The sequence below is a fragment of the Ascaphus truei genome, chromosome 11 (assembly GCF_040206685.1).
Source record: "Ascaphus truei isolate aAscTru1 chromosome 11, aAscTru1.hap1, whole genome shotgun sequence".
In the NCBI taxonomy this organism is placed as follows: Eukaryota; Metazoa; Chordata; class Amphibia; order Anura; family Ascaphidae; genus Ascaphus; species Ascaphus truei.
The window spans coordinates 41,358,456-41,376,246 of NC_134493.1; the positions used below are offsets into that span (position 1 = coordinate 41,358,456).

Genomic DNA, 17,791 nt, shown 5'->3' on the forward strand with positions numbered 1-17,791 from the left:
TTATTCCACCAGGGAATAAGGGAGTTAAGGATAGACCTTTGGGGCCTTAAGCTCCCTGGGTTGATTCCAGGGACCAGAGAGGAAGAAGTGTACCTGTTGTGTGCTGATTTGTTGAAGAATAAAGACTGTTCCTGTTGTATACTCCTGCCTGAGTGCAGTTAATCAGGGGGAGTACTAGAGTTTTCCTGCAGGGACTGGAGGCGCTGCACACAAAAGAACTGAGATCAACCCTAAAGCCTGTCCTGTTCATCCCCACTACCACCTGCGGACACTCAGTATGATGCAAGCCTAGCAGGTGAGCAGCACAAGACCACCACCAACGACATCTCCCAGAGGGTGGGGGAACACCTGTTACATGTATAAGAGCCATTAGCTGAAAGAGGGGTAAGAGAAAGGAGCCATTTGCTAATAAAACATTTCTTAGAGTCCAATGCTGGAGCGCTAAAACAATGAATATCTAGAACTGGATTAGTGAGACCTGGGCGGTTCGCTCAATCCTCCATGTGTACGCTTAACGAGAACATGTTCAAAGTCATCTCTCGGTCTTGACCGAAGCCGCCACAAAACCTATCCATCATGCACCTCCATGTTGAAGGGGATGCAGGCAAACAGGCTCAACGCGCCACTCTGGTGGTTGTACCCAAAACTTAAGCAAATGTCAAGAAAATAAGTTACCAACCAGAACATACAAAGAAGCCCAAAGCTACATCCAGCATGGCAAAAATATACAGTGAAATATCTATACATCTCTTGAAGGGTCATTTAGTTAAACCCTTTGGCCAAAGTGTTATAAGCCTGCAACAAGATCAAGGTAATGTCCTTGATGTTAGCTGCAGGCTTATGCTTTGACCAAAGGGTTTACCTAAATGACCCTTTAAGAGATGTATAGATATTTCACTGTATTTTTTTGTCATGCTGGACGTAGCTTTGGGCTGTTTGTTGTATACATTTAGTCACGCCCAGTAGCACTTACTTTTGTGTTTTTTTTTAGAGCTTGGGTATCTGTGTTTATCAACCAGAACATAGCCATAAGCAAACCTACAACTGTAGGTAGACTGATGGTCTCCAGAGTTGTGTGCTGCAGTGGACCACGATTCTGGCTCAGAAGCATCACAGCATTAACCCTTTGGTACCAGTGAGAACACCAAGTTGACACACCTGTGGCAAGGATTTGTCTAGACAAGAAATGATTGCAAATATTTGTAGCTCCTAAAACAGGTGGGCAACCTATTTTTCAATGTAGCCACATCGCCACCATGTAAAAATGGTGACATTTGGTTGCTCAATCGAACATAAAAAAAAAACCAAACCACACTGTTCACCTGCTTCCCTCACCTCAGCACTATCACCTGCTGCTGCTTCCCTCACCTCAGCACTATCACCCGCTGCTGCACTTTGACTCATTCAGAAAGTGTAAACCAGCACACACCATCAGGAAGATAAACTTTACTGTGGGAGCTGGCAAACTCAATTTGCCACTTGTGTGCATAGGGTTGCCGACACCCATGGCAGGGTATGTGAGGTCAACTTCCACCCAACTCATGGGGGGTGGGGGGTCTCTCAAAGCAAATAATTTTAGTGAATGGTTGCACAATAACCAGTAATAGAACTACACACCTGTGTCCCGGGCAAATGCAACCATAAGCTTCGGTACCCCTCTCCCTATGGTTTCTCCCCCCCCACCACTAATAAAAAGTTAACCATATATGTCAAAATGTAATGTTGTTGCAACTGTACATTCCTATTTATGCGTGAAGACCAATAAGAAAAGTCAGTCTCACAAGGAGAGGGACCATGAATGGAAAACTGTGCAAGAAACAAGAAGTCACATAAATTCTGCAAAAAGGAATATTTTATTTAACAAATTTCTTTAAATACATAAGCTCCCCTCAAAGTGCTTGCCAACAGTGCAGAGACCGTGCACACCAGACACCCTCAGAAGTTGAAGTCGTCCTTCTGCACGCCCGGGACCTGGAACGTGTAGCCCTCTTTGTCCATGTCCGGTTCTAGAGCAGCCACGTCGTCAACCTCCTGGTGAAACAGAAAAAGCAGAGACAGTGAGAGCCGGAGAGGAAAGGATACACGCGGAAGTGCAAACATGCAGCTGAAGCACACTGCACATGTGACTCACTAGGGAGAAAGAAGAATTCACACGGGGGCGGGGGGGGGGGGGGGGGGCTGGAAGCGGGAGAAAGAGAACCCATCTCCCACATAGTTAAATAAAAAGAAAATTGATTTTAACACATCTGGGACCGATCCTGTAAGAATGGTGCTGGGATCTTCAAACTTGTGGCTTCAAGATGTTGACATACAATGAGCTCATTAGATTCTACAGCTCCTGTATACTGCGCATAGAAGTTTCTGCATGGTGAAGCCGTTATACCAAGTAGTAATCCAGTGGGATACAGAAGATAGGACAAGCGCACAATTCCGTGTAGTATGTTAAAAAAAAAAAAAAAAAAATACAAGAATTCAGCCTTAGCGTGCATCACTTAGACACTGTATCAAAGGTTACCACAGCACCACAGACTGCGTTGATCTCAACATGCACCAATCAGGGGGACATTGGCAGCAGTTGTGGGCAAATAGGACCTCCAATCCTCAGACTCTGCGTCCCCAGTACCAAATTGCAGAGAAGCAGGAACGTAGAAGTGCAGCTCTCCTGATCAGCAAATAGGTCCGAAAGTCCATGTAGTGTAGACTACAGCAGTCTTAGCCAGAACAAGTCCACAATATAAACAAATGTGCACATGACCCCACGCATCCAGAAGACTAGAGACTCTTTAAGTTGAGGTTGCAGAGGCCTCACGCAGAGCCCCAGCATTAAATGTGGTTTGTGTGTTTGGAATGGTGTTCCAAAATGCAACCCCCAACAAAATCCTGCACGCCCCCAGTTTGCACACCCGTGGTTTAAGTGATACACAATAATTTGGTTCTGTTTTCTATATGCGATACCCCTTTTTGACACCAATTTTTAGTACACCACCAAGGCCAGCACTTTTCCCATTTGTATTTTCTGAAGCCATTAAGATGCTGAGCCATCTGTGTGGATAGCTGCAGACCCTTGTAGTCGTGGTTGGATAAGGTTTTTTCCCAGTCTGACTTGTGGTAGTCATTTTTACTGCCACCTTCACTATTCATTGTCACTGATGTACAACCTCCTTGATTGGTGCTAGTGCACATGTTGCACATTGCTGCTACTTTTTCTCTTTCAATCCAATTGGATGCCTGATGTACAGGATGACTGACCTGGCCCAAGAGCATAAGGAGCAGACACTGCAATCAACCACATCCCCCCACCACTTACAAAGCAGTGTCTCATCACCAATCTTACAGCCAGATGTAGATTACACCAACACCATTATATATGTATTGAAGTGTCACTGCTGACCACACAACCCTGCAGTCACACTTTAATTTGTGCTTGGCACCAAACAGGTTGTCTTTTGACGATGAGCACCACATTTGTATTTGTGCTGCAGGGGCACCCATCTTTCAAGGGGTTAGGTGTCCCGTTTTAAGAAGCTGCAGACAGCCTCTACCAGCGCTGCAGCTGAGTGAGCCTTTAAATGAGGTAGCACTAGTGTTGTACTGGGTCCATATAATAAAAATAAAGTAATGGCTACCCGGGAAAAATAAAACATTTTACCCTACCCGGCTGGCACTTACCTGCACGGACGAAAGACCAGTGAGGAAGACCAGTGAGGAAGACTGAGGCGACATGTGGGACCAGCAGCAGACATCCTGGTGGTGGCGGAAGCAGCTGAAGGTCTTGTTCATCTGGTGGGAGCAGCAGGAACAGAGCACACAGCCGATGCGAGCTGGGGAAGTATGGGACCAGAGCATTCCTATTGGACAGCTGGCTGTCCAATAGGAACACTCCTGCCACATGCTTCCCCTGGCAGGAGCTGTGTGCTCTGTTCCTGCTGCTCCCGCCAGATGAACAAGGACTTTGGCTGCTGCCACCAGGACTTCTGCTGCTGGTCTCAGATGTCACTGTGGTCTTCCATTGCCGGCTGCAGGCAAGTGTTTATCAATTCTCCGATGCCCTGAAATTACCCGGTGCTGGTCAATTTCTGGGTAGCTGAAAAGGCGCCGGGTACATCACTACCTCAGACTCTTAGCAGCAAAAAAGAGTTAAGCATGCAACCCATACCTCTCCTGCAAAGTACTTTTCTATCAGAGCCAGCGCAGCGTGATACACCATGTGATTGTCGTGTGTCTGCAAAGCCTCGATCTTCTCCAGGCCTCCCAGCTCCTCCACAATGAGGCAAAGCTTCTCCAGCTCAGCCAGCTTCTCTGCAGCCTGAAAGGGACAGAGCTCAGCACTGGACATTCCCCAAAACACGGTCTCAGTGATAAAGTGAGAGCCCTCCATACTGCTCTTCAGAATGTCCCAAGCTCACAATTCTTTCGGCTGCCCAAGGCAGAACCCTTGCTCGTACGTGGCACCAGTTTAGGATTGTGAAGTCAGCACATTGAGTCACAGGGAAGGTGGCACCAACCACTGGCAGATTTAACCACCAACTGATACGTGGTATCCTCTATCACCAGCTGAAGGATAACATTCTGGCAACTCACCAGGAATATGTTGGAGATGGCATCCAGGATCACCAGTATGGTTTTGCTGTCCCTGGTAGTTAACATATTGAGCAGAGGCTCCAACACCCCACATTGGACCAGCTGCACCACCTGCTCCACAGTGCCCCCACTGGTGAAATTGGTCACTGCCCACACCGCTTCCTTCTGAGCCTTGAAGTCTCCCTAAAGAGAAAAGATCCGTGATGACATTCTCTGGCTGTAACTATGTGAGTACAGGACAGTGGGAGCGGGGAGAGAGGAAGGAGAGCCAGGAGCAGCTCTGTACCACTGCCAATAAAGAACATCCTACCTTCAAGCCCACAGCTTGGCCCAGCTTGTGCTAATCCAGACTAGTGATTCCTCTGCTAGTATTTATATGAAGGGGAAATTGGTAACCTTGCACTTACAACTGAAGTACTGATTTACAAGCTGAAGAATCTCTACACCGACATGTAGCTACCCTGTCCAGATCTATACAGCGGCATGTTCTTGTGCAGAGATCTAGGAGGAAGCTTCGACTACAGCACTGTTAGGGCTTGTGCTCCTGGCATTACCCGAACGGGTTCCCTCAGATAAAATTCTCACCTTCCGGAGGAGATCCACGAGAGGTGGCAGGAGCCCGCAGGTGATGAGTTGCTGGATCTGCTGAGCAGGTCCAGCAGAGATGTTACTGAGGGTCCACGCTGCCTCCTTCTGCACGCTCGGCTTCTGGTGCCGCAGGAGCTGGGGCAGGATGGCCAGAACGCCGGCTTCGATAGCAACCTGCGTCTGTTTGTCAGTCCCTGTGACTATATTCCCAACAGTGCGCAGAGATGGAGTCTGGGGGGAAACAAGGGATACAATATGTCAAGGACCCCACAATAAGGCGGACCATCCAGTTAAATGGATGGGCTGAAGTAGTTCAGTGGTAGGGTCAGCTCTCCTAAGGCATGTTATGTTTTGGGTGCCTGTGGCATAGGAAGAGTGCCCTACAGCAGGGGTGTGCAAGCTTTTTGCCTTGCGCGCCCTGCCTGCTCGCCCCCACTGCTCACACCCCCCCCCCCCCCACCTAGTCTGAAGCATCAAATTACATCAACCCGCGGCATCATTTGCTGCAACCGACTGAGTCACAGTAAGTGAAGTTGCAGAGGCCTCGTGCTGTCCCCTGGCATTTATTTTAAGTGCCTTGGGGAAGAGTGTGGGACCTCTAACCTCCGCAAAAATAAATAGTGTGCCCCACTCTACAGGGCAGTGATGTGCCTGCAAAATGCCACATACAGCGCTGCATACTCTGTCAGTGCCATGTTATGGGAACGCTTCAGATCCATAATTTGTGATACCTTTGATGAACAAAAAAAATAAATATGGTATGATCTGTTTAATACTTTTAACTATACACAAGGTGTAAACACTGCAACATCTTCCAGGACATTTACTGGCCCAGAGCAGCGATATTTATTAAAGTGGAACCCAAGGACTGTTTAGGAAGAGGTTTCTTTTAATAACCGCACATGTGATTTGCATGGGCACTGTCTCCAGGCTTCACTTCAGAGGCCATACGCTAGTAAACAGTAAATAAAGACACCCAAGCACATTAGAACAGCACCTGTAGCCTAGCTTAAAGAAACATGGCAGGCATCAGTTCAGTGGTCTTCCTGATGCCACAATGTTTAGGGATTCTGGAGTAGAACTAGACATGCTTATATAAAGAATCTAGTACACCTTTTAAGCTGTGGAAAAAGATGGTGTAAAAAAAAAGGGAACTCACCAGGATTGTCAGCTCAGAGCTGGACATCAGCTGCACCAGCCGGTCCACAGCTCCAGTCTTGACCACCACATCAATGCGGTCATTGGAACCATCAGTGAGGTAGGACATGGCCCAGCAGGTGTCAGAAAGGATGTCCTTGTCCTCATGGTGTAGTAGTTGGATCAGCACTGGCATGATTTGCAGGACTGCTGGCATGGGCGGGTAAGGGTTCTTGTTCCGGCAGAGGTTAGACAGGGTCCATGTGATGTTCCGGAGGTACCCAATCTAAACGGCCAGGCCCAGGATGGTAAGGAGGCATCATTAAACCCAAAGACCAGAGCAAAGCAGGAACAGATCTTTAGAAGTGCGCATTTATATTGTCACATGTGGAGTCTCCACCCCAACACCCAAGCTGATGCACAGAACAGGATTAAGGGAGGTTGGGAGATTTTAGGACATGGGCTGAATTTCCATTGAATATGGAGAGAATCACAATAAATTTCATAAAGCAAACTATTACGAGGTGTGTGAGGCATGTCTGATCTGTACTCTGGCAGAAAGTGGATCAAGTAGAGAAGCAATCCAATCTGACATGGGTGCTCCGTTCTTCTCTAGCTCAGACAATCACATGAATCAAGGCAACAAGAGCAAACAAACCGCACTCCAGAACTTGGCAAAGGTCCAATGTGTCAATTCTACAATAAAACTTTAATATTGCTTATTCCCCCCCCCCCCCCCCCCCCCCACCAAGTCCTCTGAAGTGCTTTTTTGCTCGTCCTGCTTTGATTCAGCGAGCAGAGAAGCCCATCACATGAAGTCAGGATGTTAGCATTATCTTGCATTAAACGGGCAATAGATGGAACATAATTATTCCCCTTTATAAAGCATTATTCCCCTTTATAAAGCATTAAGTGTAAGACCACACCTTGAATGTTGAGTACAATTTGGGGCACCAGTCCTTAGAAAAGACATTATGGAACGAGTGCAGGAAAGAGCAACCAAATTAATAAAGGGGATGCACAATCTGATTTATGGAGAGGCTAGAGAAATTAAATTTACTTACATTAGAAAATGTGTCTAAGAGGAGATATGATAACTATATACAGTACAAATATATTCAGGGTCAATACAAAGCTTTCAAAATAATTATAAAATTATTCATCTCAATGGCCGTACAAAAGGACTCAGAGGCATCCCTTAAGGTTGGAGGAAAGGGGATTTCACCAGCAACAAAGGAAAGGTTCTTTACAGTAAGGGCAGTTACACTGTAGGATTCATTACCCATGGAGACTGATGGCAGATACGATGTTAAAAAAAAAAAAAAGTTGGACAGCTTTAGAAAGGAAAGCTATACAGGGATATACCAAATAAGTAACCATGGGAAGGAGGTTGATCCAGGGAGTAATCTGATTGCCAATTATTGGAGTCAGGAATGAATTTATTTTTCCCCTTATGAGAAATCACTGGATGATGTCACCAGGGGTTTTGTTTGCCTTCCTCTGGATCAATATACTGCAAGTACGGATATACTGTAGGATAAAGTATCTCGTCTAAATTTAGCAAATGTTGAACTTTGACGCATGTCTTTTCAACCTCATCTACCATGTTACCGTTTGTGCCGTGAAAGTCAAAGTATCAAGACAGCCTATGCCTAAAAGCAAAGTGCTGCAAGATCTTCCAGCAGTGAAGGAGTTAAGCCACTGTGTCAATGTGAAAAGTGAGCGATGAGCAACTATATTCACTGGGGACAGTCAGCTCAGACTAAGCCAGGCTCAGGATGTGGCAGATGTGGGCACGGTTTGTGCGCCATGTGTATGACCCCACTATGTATATAGAAGAAATAGTTACAGGCGTCTGCGGGTTCACAAGGGAGAGCAGCGGCGGGATCACATTGCAGCTGATCAGAGAGTCTCTGTACATGGGACCGTCACCTGCACGAACGGAAAGGTGACAACGAGTACTGTGAATTTTGGGCACCCATAAACCCATGCCAACATTTGAAACTAGATACAAAGAAAAAGCAACAACATGGGGCATCCTCACAGCCCAAAGGTATCCATGCAGGACAGGAGGTATATTAAGGAAAGGAATTAGGTTGGTAACATTGTAACAAGGAGCAGTCTGCACAAACCCACAATTTGGCATGGTTCTGCTAGCATCTGGTGTCCAGGAGGATTTAGGATGATGCAACACAGGCATCTCCTCTAGATTCTGGGTCAAAATGTGCGCCAGCACCAACAAAGTTAAGTTACTTTTATTTTGATACCCAGGAGTACCAGTACTTCCCTACAGGTGCAGAACTTTACATTTAAACTAAATTTCCTCATAAAATGTAACAATAAATGTTTCTGCAAAGTTAAAATAAAAGTAATGCTAGTGCCTCAAAGAGGAACATCACCTCAGCCATGGACTTGTGCCTGTTGGGCAGTGCCAGTCTTACCTGCTATGTTTCCTAGTGCCCACACAGCCTGCTCACTGATGTGCAGGTGCGGGGAGGACAGCAGGGCGATGAACGCCGTGACAGCACCGCCCTCCACCACGATCTTGGTTTGGCTGGAGGTCCCAGAGGCGATGTTGGTGAGAGCCCAGGCAGCTTCAAACTGCAGGGAGCTATTATTATGGTGGCCCAGGAACTCCACTAGCCTTGGGATCAGCCCAGCCTCAATGATCTCGTTCAGGGGAGGGTTCCTCTCACGGGACAGCATCTTCCTGCAGGAGAGATCACAGGAGCAGGCAACAGGAACACATTGATTCTGGTAAACTATATCTGCCACCCATAACCCCCACCCAGAATGATGGATGGCATTTATAAACACAAATTGGAGTAGGCACCAACCCCCAGGCTCAAAAATAAATAAATTCCCTTTAACCCTAGGAGCAGCTGTTCTGATATGTCAGAATCTGGCTATAATCCTTGGTCTTTATGTTAGACAGTGATCTTATTACAGACTATGGGATTTGTTAGTAGCCCCCAGGCTTGTGTTGGGCAGGTACCTTGCTGCCTGTGTGGCCCTCAGTTCCAGGTCAGCATTTGCAGAGTGTATCCCTTGCACTATTTCCTCCAGAGAGAGCAGAGGAACCTGCGAGAGACAAACATTAGCGTTACATGATCAGCATGAACTGGGAAGGGGTTGGTCAGGTTCTTTTAGCACGGTTTCTACAAGGAATAGGTTTCCGGGAAGGGGGTGGTGGGGGCAGGACATTAGATCTCAGTCTAATTAATAGACATGCAATTGGAAGAGTTCTCAGCATGTCTGGTGCGCATCTGATCAGCTCTGCAACCTGATGCCCGGAAGCTCTAAAGTACTGAAATACAACAATTGTACTGGTGCACTCAGCTACAGAGTGGAGTTAGGAGGCAGCCATGTTTCATTTGTGATGTCATTTAGGTCACTGGCTTCTGCTTCCCGTGGATTGTGTTGCATGTCACTGAATCAGAATATACTGCAGCCTCCGATAGTGCCAGTGTAGCAAGTAACATTACAAATTCCACATCTGCCTCCTAATATAAAATTATGTATTTGTATCTTGTGTAGCGGCGTATATACACATACACAGCATGTGCCCGACCTTTGTGTAACATGCTGCAAGGTTTGCTGTATTGCAACTCACCGCAGAGCTGGAGGTCTTGCGCTGCTCCGGAGACAGGCATTCCTCGTCTGGGAAACTTGACACATTCCGCCTCTTCAGAATCTGCTCATCTTTCTTGGCCTTCCTGAGCTCCACACTCACCTCCACCCGCCGGCGTCTCAGCTCCTGCAACAAGGCACCTTCCAATGAGCACCTCCCAACACCAGAGCAGGTACAGCCAGATAACCCTTTCACTGCCAGAGGATACGGCAATACTAGCATGCAGTGCCACTCAAAGGTAGAGGGTTAACCACCACAACTACACATCAGCTTCTTCCCAATTACTTCAATCACCACCCAACCACCATCTATTAATCTCCTTTGTCCCAACTCAGAGTATAACCCTTGTTTCCATCATTTCCCTCTGGGGACTAGATGCAGAGTAGCACTTGGGAGAGACAGGGTGAGGTGCACAAAAGAGTGGGGAGAAGAGAACAGATGTATTCTGCAATATGCAGCTCAGGTGGGAAGCAACTACATTAACCCATAAGTGCCAGATCATTCAATGCAGACAGAGGGGCTCAGAGGAGAAACTCCGTTACCGCAGAGTCTCTGCCTTTGTTCTTGAACTTCTTTATCCGTTCATCCACTTCGTTTGTGGTCGGCATCTTATTTCCAAGTCTGAAGTCCTGACTCACTATGCTGCAGGGACAGGAAGGCAGACTCACAGGAGGGCAAGCATGGCACCCAGGCCACATAAAGACCATGCATCACTGCCTGTGACCAGGCAGCTTGCACACATGGGATAACACTTAGTGAAGTTGGGTCAACATTCACAACGGAAGAATTAAGATCCTTAAAGCAACAAGGAAGCAACTGATTTATTGCCCCACACTGCCAGTGACCTGATTACAGGTTAATCAAGAGCATGAATGGGGAGAGGGAGGGAGGGAAGAAAGAAAGAAATCAGTGAGGGTGAATGGGGAGAGGGAGGGAGGGAGGGAAGAAAGAAAAATCAGTGAGGGTGAATGGGGAGAGGGAGGGAGGGAGGGAAGAAAGAAAATCAGTGAGGGTGAATGGGGAGAGGGGGGAGGGAGGAAGAAAGAAAATCAGTGAGGGTGAATGGGGAGAGGGAGGGAGGGAAGAAAGAAAATCAGTGAGGGTGAATGGGGAGAGGGAGGGAGGGAGGGAAGAAAGAAAATCAGTGAGGGTGAATGGGGAGAGGGAGGGAGGGAGGGAAGAAAGAAAATCAGTGAGGGTGAATGGGGAGAGGGGGGGGGGGGAGGGAAGAAAGAAAATCAGTGAGGGTGAATGGGGAGAGGGGGGGAGGGAAGGAAGAAAGAAAATCAGTGAGGGTGAATGGGGAGAGGGGGGGAGGGAAATCAGTGAGGGTGAATGGGGAGAGGGGGGAGGGAAATCAGTGAGGGTGAATGGGAGAGGGGGGGAGGGAAATCAGTGAGGGTGAATGGGGAGAGGGGGGAGGGAAATCAGTGAGGGTGAATGGGGAGAGGGGGGGAGGGAAATCAGTGAGGGTGAATGGGGAGAGGGGGGGAGGGAAATCAGTGAGGGTGAATGGGGAGAGGGGGGGAGGGAAATCAGTGAGGGTGAATGGGGAGAGGGGGGGAGGGAAATCAGTGAGGGTGAATGGGAGAGGGGGGGAGGGAAATCAGTGAGGGTGAATGGGAGAGGGGGGGAGGGAAATCAGTGAGGGTGAATGGGGAGAGGGGGGGAGGGAAATCAGTGAGGGTGAATGGGGAGAGGGGGGAGGGAAATCAGTGAGGGTGAATGGGGAGAGGGGGGGAGGGAAATCAGTGAGGGTGAAGGGGAGAGAGGGGGAGGGAAATCAGTGAGGGTGAATGGGGAGAGAGGGGGAGGAAATCAGTGAGGGTGAATGGGGGAGAGAGGGGAGGAAATCAGTGAGGGTGAATGGGGAGAGGGGGGGAGGGAAATCAGTGAGGGTGAATGGGGAGAGGGGGGAGGGAAATCAGTGAGGGTGAATGGGGAGAGGGGGGGAGGGAAATCAGTGAGGGGTGAATGGGAGAGGGGGGAGGGAATCAGTGAGGGTGAATGGGGAGAGGGGGGAGGGAAATCAGTGAGGGTGAATGGGGAGAGGGGGGGAGGGAAATCAGTGAGGGTGAATGGGGAGAGGGGGGAGGGAAATCAGTGAGGGTGAATGGGGAGAGGGGGGAGGGAAATCAGTGAGGGTGAATGGGGAGAGGGGGGGAGGGAAATCAGTGAGGTGAATGGGGAGAGGGGGGAGGGAAATCAGTGAGGGTGAATGGGGAGAGGGGGGGAGGGAAATCAGTGAGGGTGAATGGGGAGAGGGGGGAGGGAAATCAGTGAGGGTGAATGGGAGAGGGGGGAGGGAAATCAGTGAGGGTGAATGGGGAGAGGGGGGAGGGAAATCAGTGAGGGTGAATGGGGAGAGGGGGGAAGGGAAATCAGTGAGGGTGAATGGGGAGAGGGGGGGAGGGAAATCAGTGAGGGTGAATGGGGAGAGGGGGGAGGGAAATCAGTGAGGGTGAATGGGGAGAGGGGGGAGGAAATCAGTGAGGTGAATGGGGAGAGGGGGGAGGGAAATCAGTGAGGGTGAATGGGGAGAGGGGGGGAGGGAAATCAGTGAGGGTGAAAGGGGAGAGGGGGGAGGGAAATCAGTGAGGGTGAATGGGGAGAGGGGGAAGGGAAATCAGTGAGGGTGAATGGGAGAGGGAAATCAGTGAGGGTGAATGGGGAGAGGGGGGAGGGAATCAGTGAGGGTGAATGGGGAGAGGGGGAGGGAATCAGTGAGGGTGAATGGGGAGAGAGGGGAAGGAATCAGTGAGCATGAATGGGGAGAGGGGAGGGGGGGAAATCAGTGAGCATGAATGAGGGGAGGGGGGAAATCAGTGAGCATGAATGGGGAGAGGGGGAAGGGAAGGGAAAGAAAATCAGTGAGCATGAATGGGGAGAGGGGAGGGGGGAAATCAGTGAGCATGAATGAGGGAGGGGGAAATCAGTGAGCATGAATGGGGAGAGGGGAAGGGAAGGGAAAGAAAATCAGTGAGCATGAATGGGGAGAGGGGGAGAGGAAAGAAAATCAGTGAGCATGAATGGGGAGAGGGGGAGGAGGAAAGAAAATCAGTGAGCATGAATGGGGGGTAGGGAAATAAATCAGGGTTAGTAGTCCGTGCACACGGAAAAAGCTTGCCATCTCCTCCTACCTGCAGATCCTCACTGGCTAGTCACATGCTCACTCTGCTTCACTTCCGAAATTTAAACCCCCGTGGGGGCGTGGTCCTTGCGTCATCGCATCAAAAGAACCAATCACCTCGATGGGCGTGGCTATGCTGGGTTCTGTTAAAGCCCCGCCCTGCATTGGAAGAAACACATGCATGTTTGAAAGACCCTGAGCTGAGCACATGGGATGAGGGAGATACACAGGGAGGTTCCAGCTGATTCCTATCTGATCACTGCTAGACATACACACCTGTCAGGATCACTGACCTAGCATCACTGAAATTAGCATCACTGAAATGTTCCATGAAATGACCAGTGGTTGTCCAGATCTCCCTGATTTCAGTCCTTGGAGGTGGCATTGCTGCTTTAAAAAATAGTGTGCTGTATCTGATTTCCAGAATTCCCAATCCTATTACATAATAAGGAAAGCTCTCTGGTAGCACCACGCTTTTTAAACTTCTTTTTATCTTTGGATTAATCCCTATTGATGATTGCAATGGTGGGGGTTCCTTTATCTCGAAGCAAGCTTAGACTGCAAGCTCTTTGGGGCACGGATTTCCTCTCCTATTGCCTGACCTTATTTGTTGCACTTATTATACTATAGTTCCCTGTACTGTTTTTAGGGTTGCCAGGTGTCTCGTATTGAACCGCACTCTCCTGTATTTAGACACTGTCCAGTACAAAATGAGAGGTAATACTGGACATGTATGTGTATATGGTATTACCTCTCTGGACATAGTGACTTGACTGGCTCGGGGGGGGGCCGCGGGATTTCCCCGAGCAGGGTTATTGCTAGGGACTGAGCAGCTTCCTCCATCCTGATTGGTTGTATTACCCAGCAGCAGCCAATCAGGAGGAGGTGCCAGAAGCCTCGGGCCAAGGAGAGGAGGAAACAGCATGGAGTGGAGAGAGGTGTGTGTGTGTCGCACCTTTCACCATTGTGTCCAGTATTTTTGGAGAATCTACCTGCAACCCTAACTGTATTGTCTCTCGTGCAAAGCGCTCAGTACAACTGTGGGCGCTATATAAATAAAGATATACATACATATAGCACCCCCTTCCTGTATTACCCCTCTGCTGGAGACAGTTCTATGTCCCTTGCAGTTGCTATTTTCCGTTGTTTTGGTGCTACTCCCAGATGCCTCTCTGCAAGTCATGGAACTGCTGCCGTTGCTATGGATGGTGAATAATCAAAATATTTCATATCGGTGCGAACAATTTGTATGTTGACATAAAATAGGTAAAACATTTTTATTAACCAGATGTTCTGCTCCCAGGGCAGCTGTAATGTGAATAGCTGAAATGAATTACAACGCGCATAGAGTTTGCTATGAGAAACATCTGGACCGTCAAGTTATGGAAGCCTGCAATAAATTGTGAAGTCAGAGAAACACCTGCCAAAGAAAATAGTCAGATCCTATAAATTCCCAGGAAAAGGATCTCCAGTTTATTCTCTCCCTAAATTATTTGTTTTAAACTTTTTTCTCCCCCCCACAACCCATTTGCCATTGTCATTATAATACTTTATTCTGGCACTGCACTCTACACACGGGCAGGAAGAGTCAGGCGAAATCATATTGTATCCATTTCTAATTAGGGTTGCCAGGTGTCCAGTGTTCAACGGGTCTGTCCTGTATATGGAAAATCAAATCTACGTAAGTACCAGCACTCACTGTCTAATAGCTAAATTATGAAAACAGTTGTAATGCAGAATAATCATTTAATAATAAAATGAACCACAAATAAATCAAATGTGTTTGCAGAAACCAGTATCATAAATGGGCATGTCACAAAGTGAGGGGAGGGGGAAAGGAAAAGGGGAAAAAACATGAAACACAAGGAATATACACAAAAAACGGAGAACGGAAAGTATGCTAGGGGGGCGACGTTTCGAGGGACTACCTCTTCATCTGGCCCATTCCCCCTGGTCCAAAAGGTCCCAGAGGTACTTCCCTAAGCCTCCCTTCCCCTATAACTGGTCGAATCATACACCCCTGAAAGGTCGAATCATACACCCCTGAAAATAGATAGCAAACATACAGTGTAGGCTAAATACAGCTAAACAGCTAATAGCAAGGCAGCAAGAATCCACTCAAGTCAATGCCAGTAGTTCAAGTACCACAAGAAACTGTGGGCAATGGCACAGTAAAGGCTGAACACAGCTTGCAAGAAAGCAGCTTGCAAAGAGGCACCAGGAGTCCACAACAGTCAATGAAAGGTTAATGGGAAAAGTAAATGAAGACAGTAATCAAACCCTCTGTGGCTCTGCTCCTTCTGCTCGTGTGGAGTGCTGACGAAGATGAAAAGGTAGTCCCTCGAAACGTCACCCCCCTAGCATACTTTCCGTTCTCCGTTTTTTGTGTATATTCCTTGTGTTTCATGTTTTTTCCCCTTTTCCTTTCCCCCCCCCCCTCACTTTGTGACATGCCCATTTATGATACTGGTTTCTGCAAACACATTTGATTTATTTCTGGTTCGTTTTATTATTAAATGTTTATTCTGCATTACAACCGTTTTCATCATTTAGCTATTAGACAGTGAGTGCTGGTACTTACGTAGATTTGTTAGTACTATACAGGGGAATAAGGGTCCCCTTTTGTTCTGTGCAAACTGCAATTGCATAAATGTAACACTATCAGAGTGCTGTCTATCGTCCCCTTTTACCCTTGTCCTGTATTTGGACACTGTCCAATAAAAAACAAGAGGTAATACTGGACATGTATGTGTATACCAGTATTACCTCTCTGGGCATGTATGTGTATACCGGTATTACCTCTCTGGGCATGTATGTGTATACCGGTATTACCTCTCTGGACACAGTTACCTGACCGGCTTGGGGGCCGCAGGATTTCCCTGAGCAGGGAGAGAGCAGAGCTGTTACTAGGGGGCTGGGCAACCTCTTCCATCCTATTTGGCTGCTGCTGGGTAGTGCAGCCAATCAGGAGGTGTCAGGAGCCCGAGGGTGAGGCCAAAGAGAGGAGGAAAATGCATGGAGTGGAGAGAGGTGTGTGTGTCTTGAGCGCGTCACACCTTTGACCATTGTGTCCAGTGTTTCTGGAAGAAGCTGCCTGGCAATTCTAACTGTATTGTCTCTCTTGCAAAGCGCTAAGTACAGTTAAGTACTACCTATTTGTAATCCCTGCACCAAAGAGTTTACAGTCTAATGTTTAGTAACTCAGACACCAAAGCCAACTCTCTTGCACCCACTCATCCAAAGCGCTGGTTACAGAACACAGTCCCACGTCTCATTATTTCAGCGGAGTGTAAGGGGGGATCAGACATATCTGACAGTATGTACGTCTGTTCATTGGATTGTAAATAATGATGGGCAATGTATAGTGGAACAGACTGCCTCCCTGTGGCCTGACACTAGGACAGCACCGTCCTTTTTTACCCACATTGGGTAACATTTATCATTGGTCCACTTAGGCTGAGATTATACAGCCTGCGATTGCGCTTGTGCGCCAACCTCAAATTGGCTAATGCCCATGAGGTCACTCCGTGTGTCCGCGTGCACGACGGAGCGCACTGGCGGGACCGCGATTTGAAGAGACAATTCTTTTTTAGTTTTTTCACGCGCTGCCGAGTGACGTCAGCGTAACGTGAGCTGGTCCAGCCAATGAGGGCGAACCAGCTTCGTGACGCCCCCGTCACGCCCCCAGATCGCCTCCCCAATCTCCTGCAGCCATATTCACAGATCGCTGGGCCTGCAGGAGTGCGGGAGGCTGTGCGCGCGGTCGCAAGCAGGCGCGCAGGCTGTATAAACTCAGCCTTAGATTGTAAGCTCTCCAGGGCAGGGATTACCTTTCCTATTGTCTGATCTTATTTGTTACACTTATTGTATTATAATTCCCTGTGCTGTACTGTCTCTTTTGTAAAGTGCTGAGTACATCTGTGGGCGCAATCTAAATAAAGATATAAATATATCATTGGGTAACGTATCCCTGAGCTGTGAGCAATAATTTCCTTTATATTGTATGTCGTGTTCAGTCAGTGAATTAACTCGTTTACTGCCAGAGAGTTAATCCCATCCTGTGAATTACCCCTACTTAACGTGCCAGTGTTGGAAGGAGAGCCTGGGAATAACCCTGGGGGGGAATTAGAAATGAAGCCGTTCACTGATAATTACAGCCCCCTTTAATCAATAATGCGCACTGTAAGGGGAGCCCCTCTCATTGGCAGGACCTCACTAGTTTTAGCATGCAATATTAATGCTGCAGTACTGGGAAGTAATACTCAGAGTATAAGGAGGCTTCTGAACATGAAGTGATGTATTATCCCAAAACACTTTGCTTGTCACAAAGAATCTGTGTATCTGTCACCTCTGCCTCTCCCCATCACCCTGCAGTGTGAGAATACATCCTGACATTTGATAAATAAGATGTTCTTGGCTCTGGTAGGACGCCGTTCGGAGCCTCCAGCTGACGCAGCGTGTCAGACACGCAGGCGGGCGGGGGGAGATACTGGGATTTTGGGGTATTTGCAGATTTCATAGTTTATACACATGGCAGTTGCCAAAAAGTAAGAGAGATGTTCCAGACGGTACTCTCAGGGCACGGTGGGGTCCTTGCTCTCTTAAAGCAGCAGTTCAAGCAATATCCTACATGTTTTTTTTTTTTATAAATCTGTTCTGTACTATGGGAAATACTTGTAGAATTTAAAAAAAAAATGTTTTAAAGTAATTTTTAACGTTTCTAA

At 47.8% G+C, this 17,791-nt stretch overlaps 1 protein-coding gene across 1 annotated transcript; it reads right to left on the bottom strand.

Moving 5' to 3' along the window:
* Positions 1-1,830: 1,830 nt before the first annotated feature.
* KPNA7 (karyopherin subunit alpha 7) lies at positions 1,831-13,882 on the bottom strand. The gene is made up of 11 exons (XM_075565815.1): positions 13,078-13,882; positions 10,480-10,579; positions 9,920-10,063; positions 9,302-9,387; positions 8,748-9,016; positions 8,156-8,238; positions 6,329-6,592; positions 5,167-5,400; positions 4,582-4,764; positions 4,157-4,306; positions 1,831-2,031 (listed from the first exon to the last, which is right to left on the bottom strand). The coding sequence occupies exons 2-11, from the start codon at positions 10,543-10,545 to the stop codon at positions 1,936-1,938; spliced, it is 1,575 nt and encodes a 524-aa protein (XP_075421930.1). The 5' UTR covers positions 10,546-10,579; positions 13,078-13,882; the 3' UTR covers positions 1,831-1,935.
* Positions 13,883-17,791: the final 3,909 nt, after the last annotated feature.

Excerpts from the sequence above, each read along its gene's own strand:
- KPNA7 (XM_075565815.1), bottom strand. The coding sequence starts at position 10,545 with ATGCCGACCACAAACGAAGTGGATGAACGGATAAAGAAGTTCAAGAAC. Across the intron at positions 8,239-8,747 it reads GGCACTAGGAAACATAGCAG|GTGACGGTCCCATGTACAGA; the intron begins GTAAGACTGGCA and ends CCGTTCGTGCAG. Across the intron at positions 5,401-6,328 it reads GCTCTGAGCTGACAATCCTG|ACTCCATCTCTGCGCACTGT; the intron begins GTGAGTTCCCTT and ends GTTTCCCCCCAG.